Source organism: Microtus pennsylvanicus, chromosome 15 (assembly GCF_037038515.1).
Source record: "Microtus pennsylvanicus isolate mMicPen1 chromosome 15, mMicPen1.hap1, whole genome shotgun sequence".
Lineage (NCBI taxonomy): Eukaryota > Metazoa > Chordata > Mammalia > Rodentia > Cricetidae > Microtus > Microtus pennsylvanicus.
This window is the reverse complement of record NC_134593.1, coordinates 16,271,214-16,275,121: the sequence shown is the minus strand read 5'-3', so window position 1 is coordinate 16,275,121 and position 3,908 is coordinate 16,271,214. Positions and strand designations below refer to the sequence as shown.

The window sequence follows — 3,908 nt, the reverse complement described above, 5'->3', positions numbered from 1 at the left end:
AGAGATGTTACTTTTAAAGGAGATAATTTCCTGATCACAAAATAAAGAGACAAAGGCATCATAGTGCAGCTCTCTGATCACTGACATGAGAAGGGGACTCCCTCTTTACTTGATGTGGAAGGCCTCAGCAGGCTCTTCCTCCCTCCTCAGAGTCCAATATTCCTGTGGAGAATGCGGTCATGCTTACCAGCAACTGACTGACAAAGTGCTTCCTGCATGTTCACCACATGAATGGGGCAAGAACTCGGATCTTAAAAACCACACAGGAAATTCGTGGCCACCATCCATGACTCTCTTTCTACACAACATGCTTAAAAAAGGTGTGAGGCAACAACAGGTGACAATTGAGAACTAGTCAGACCTGTGAGAAAGATGTTTCTGCTCCTGCTCCTCCTGGTGGCTGTCCTGCCATTCAGCACTGAAGGAGGTAAGCAACCATTTCCTTCCCTAGAGTCTAGCGTGTGTCACCTCTAACACTCTCACAGTGTTCCCGCCAGGGTCTACTTCTCACTTCGTTAACCTCAAATTTTGCTTAGCCCAGCTCCAGCACTGGATAAAGAGGGTTCTGAAATCACAGTGAACTACTTGTAATGGCACCTGGTGAGTGAGATCTCAGTCATATAAAAGTGAGAAATCGTGAAAATATCATAGCACTCCCTTGGAAAGATACAGCTGAAAACGACGCCCGAAAGCTGTAGTTGGCCAGACCTAAGAGTGGCCGCTTTATCCTGGAACTGCCACCTGGATCGAGCTTCTGGCACAGCAATTTCAAGTTTTCTCGTGGTTTATAGAACAATCTTGTTGTTTCTGAATGGTATAGTTACCATGCTTCCTTAATCAGAAAGGAGAAAAGGCAGCCGGAGCTTCCTACCCCACTAGTGTATTATGCTAACATTAGGCAAAGCCCAGTACTTAACTGAGGAGGACTCCAGGTGAAGCATGAGACAGAGGAGCAACTGAAGTTGGGTTATTGGTTGTATTTTAGATCTTCTGGTCACTGTGTGCTGAATTCTTCCTTGATGGGTACTTGAGGTTGTATCTGACTCAGGGAGAAGTCTTGGCTCCATCATTACTACACGAAGAAATTGAAAACTAGTGAAAAAGTAGCATCATGCTTTAGCCCTGCGTGATCATCCACAGAAGCCTGGGACCCTTCCTATTTTAATTAATTAATTAATCAATTAATTGACTTTTTACATACTAATCCCAGTTCCCCTCCTTCCTCTTTTCCTTCTCCCCTTTACCCACCCCATTTCCCCATCTGCTCCCCAGAGGTTTTAAGGCCTCCCCTAGGAAGTCAGGGACCCTTTATTGATGTGTGACAGATACTACAAAAGGCTCTCTTCTCCACGAGGTTTGTTGCACAGTTTCCACAAGCACACAGGTGCAGAACAAATTTTCTCTTCTAGGGAAAATCTTTTGGGGTACAGAAGCCAAACGCCACTCCCATCCCTACATGGCATTCTTAGAGATTTATGAAAGCGGACCACATCCAAAGAAATGTGGTGGCTTCCTGGTCGAAAAAGACATCGTAATGACAGCAGCTCACTGTAATGGAAGGTAAGAAGAAGCAACCGGCTTTGTTGCCTGGGACTGACCAAATAACAACTGATACAGGTTGTCCCTAAACATAGGCTAAAGACAAAGATCAACCTCACTATTGTATTTGACCTAAACTGCTTGTGGGATATGGGACCAGATGGTGTAGGTGAAGGATCCGAATGGCTGGGGAGTTTTCTGAAGACCTAGAACACAATAATCCTCATTATTTTCTTGATCTTTACTCAGTCAAGCTTTGCCTTAGATTGAGCCCTCCACCGTCAATTTAGAGACTTATTGATTGTTCCTGTGTTGTGCTTAATCCATTTTATTTTCAAGTGAAATAAATGTAACGTTGGGTGCCCACAATATTAAGCAACGGAAAAACACTCAGCGCATCCCTGTTGTTAAAGCCATATGGCACAAGGGCTATAATCATGATACAAACGTCAATGACATCATGATACTGAAGGTACCATTTTACTGATTATTTTTGGTGTACTACTAGAGATTACTAGGTTATGCTTCCAGTCCTCTCTCTGGGTGGCTAGACTATGGTCCCAGGCAATAGAATGGGTCTTTGGGCTCTCTGCAGGTGGGGAAGGTACAGGCAACCCCATGTGTGATTTAAGTTTGCTGAGATGATATGAACTATCCTTCATCTTTCTAACCAGCTGAAACACAAAGCTCAACTCAGTAATTCTGTGAATACCATTGACCTTCCAAAGAGCCAGGACTGGGTGAAACCTGGGCAGGTGTGCACAGTGGCAGGCTGGGGACGACTGGCCAATTGTAGTCTACCTAACACACTTCAGGAAGTAAAGCTAGAAGTTCAAAATAGCCAAGCATGCCAAGTAATGTCCAGATACTACAACAACTCCATCCAGCTCTGTGTGGGGAATCCCAAAGAGAAGAAGGCTACTAGTAAGGTAAGGACTCAGCTGTCTTCAAATGTTTGCCCAGGGACAGAGTTATAATGCAGACAGCCAGCATGTCTTCTCCCACTGTACAATTGCTGATAGTCTAGGGTTATGTAGGGATCAGCCTACAAGGATCTAACATTTTCCCTTTCACTTTGGGAAAATAAGAGAACTACAGTCTACTGAGACAGAAGAAAGGACACATTGCCCAGGGACACTACAGTTAGTGAGTGACAGAGTCCATGAACCTTTATCCCATTCAGGACAGAGGTCCATGGTGGCCCTTAATCTTTCCATCTGAAAACCCAGGCCTCAGTGGGAACAGAGAAGAATGGGGAGAAATGAGTGTGACTGGAGGTGATAAGAGGATATTTACAGGGACTTCTTTTTATGTCCACAGGGAGATTCTGGGGGACCTTTTGTATGTGACAATGTGGCCCAGGGTATTGTCAGTTATCACTTTTGTACCAAGAAACCTCCTCGGGTATTCACCAGAATCTCAAGCTTTATTCCTTGGATTCGGGAAACAATGAAAGTCCTGCAACAATCCTAGAAGACAGCTCTGTGTCTGGGCTAGTGTCCAACATCCTGGGGTACAGCTATTTGGATCTTAATAAAACAATCTGTCTTCAAAAAGTGCTGAGATAATTTTCTTCTGTGAATTCATGTTTTAATCACTTTTGTGCACCAGCTTCTTCGCCCTCCCGTCGTCTCCTGGTTGCTGTCTTCAAATACTTCTCACTAAGCCGGCACATACCTGTGCACCAACTCTATTCTTACAGCACATATATGGGCCAGTGCTTCAGTCCTGAAGAGTACTGATTTAGTCTGAAAAGGATGCCTTCTTCATTTCTGAATTTCTTCAAATATACTAGACTACAAAGGGAAGGAAAGTTCACAAACCCTTCCCGAGTACTCTACCCACCCCTCTAAGGAATATCTATGGTCCTAGGAAGTCCACTCTGAGGCTCCTCCCAGGTCTCCTGGTCCAGCGCCCCAATGCCTCTTTACCCAGCTGCCATCTCATCTCAGAACTGCATTCACCTCTCTTTACCTTGCCCAGAGTGACTCAGGAGATGACACAGGACAGCTCCAGCACCCAGATCAGGAACTTTAGCATGGGATCAAATGTTGTGTGCCTAGACCTGTAAAGTCACTTCCACTGCATCAGGTCAACTCAGGGCTTCTCCTCAGGATATAATCTTTCCACAGAGCCCTAATGTGAGCTGAGTCATGAACATCCATGAATACAGCATTCAGCTTGTGTTCCTAGTCATAGATGGCAGCCTGATAACTTTTAAAAACAATTTGTTTTTTTCCAAGGCCCTCCAAGCATAGGACTTTTTATTTTTACAATCTGTGCCTAAATTGGGTGTTCATGCAGTTATAATATGCTAGGCAATCTGGAAGGATTTGTACCTTAACTAACTTACATGTAGAATCATTTGA

The 3,908-nt window shown here is 44.3% G+C and overlaps 1 protein-coding gene across 1 annotated transcript; it reads left to right on the top strand.

The window, feature by feature from the left end:
- Positions 1 to 354: 354 nt before the first annotated feature.
- Positions 355 to 3,012, top strand: LOC142835822 (mast cell protease 8-like). The gene is made up of 5 exons (XM_075949615.1): positions 355 to 427; positions 1,410 to 1,560; positions 1,879 to 2,011; positions 2,214 to 2,468; positions 2,860 to 3,012. Exons 1-5 carry the CDS (start codon positions 373 to 375, stop codon positions 3,010 to 3,012), a joined length of 747 nt encoding a protein of 248 aa, XP_075805730.1. The 5' UTR covers positions 355 to 372.
- Positions 3,013 to 3,908: the final 896 nt, after the last annotated feature.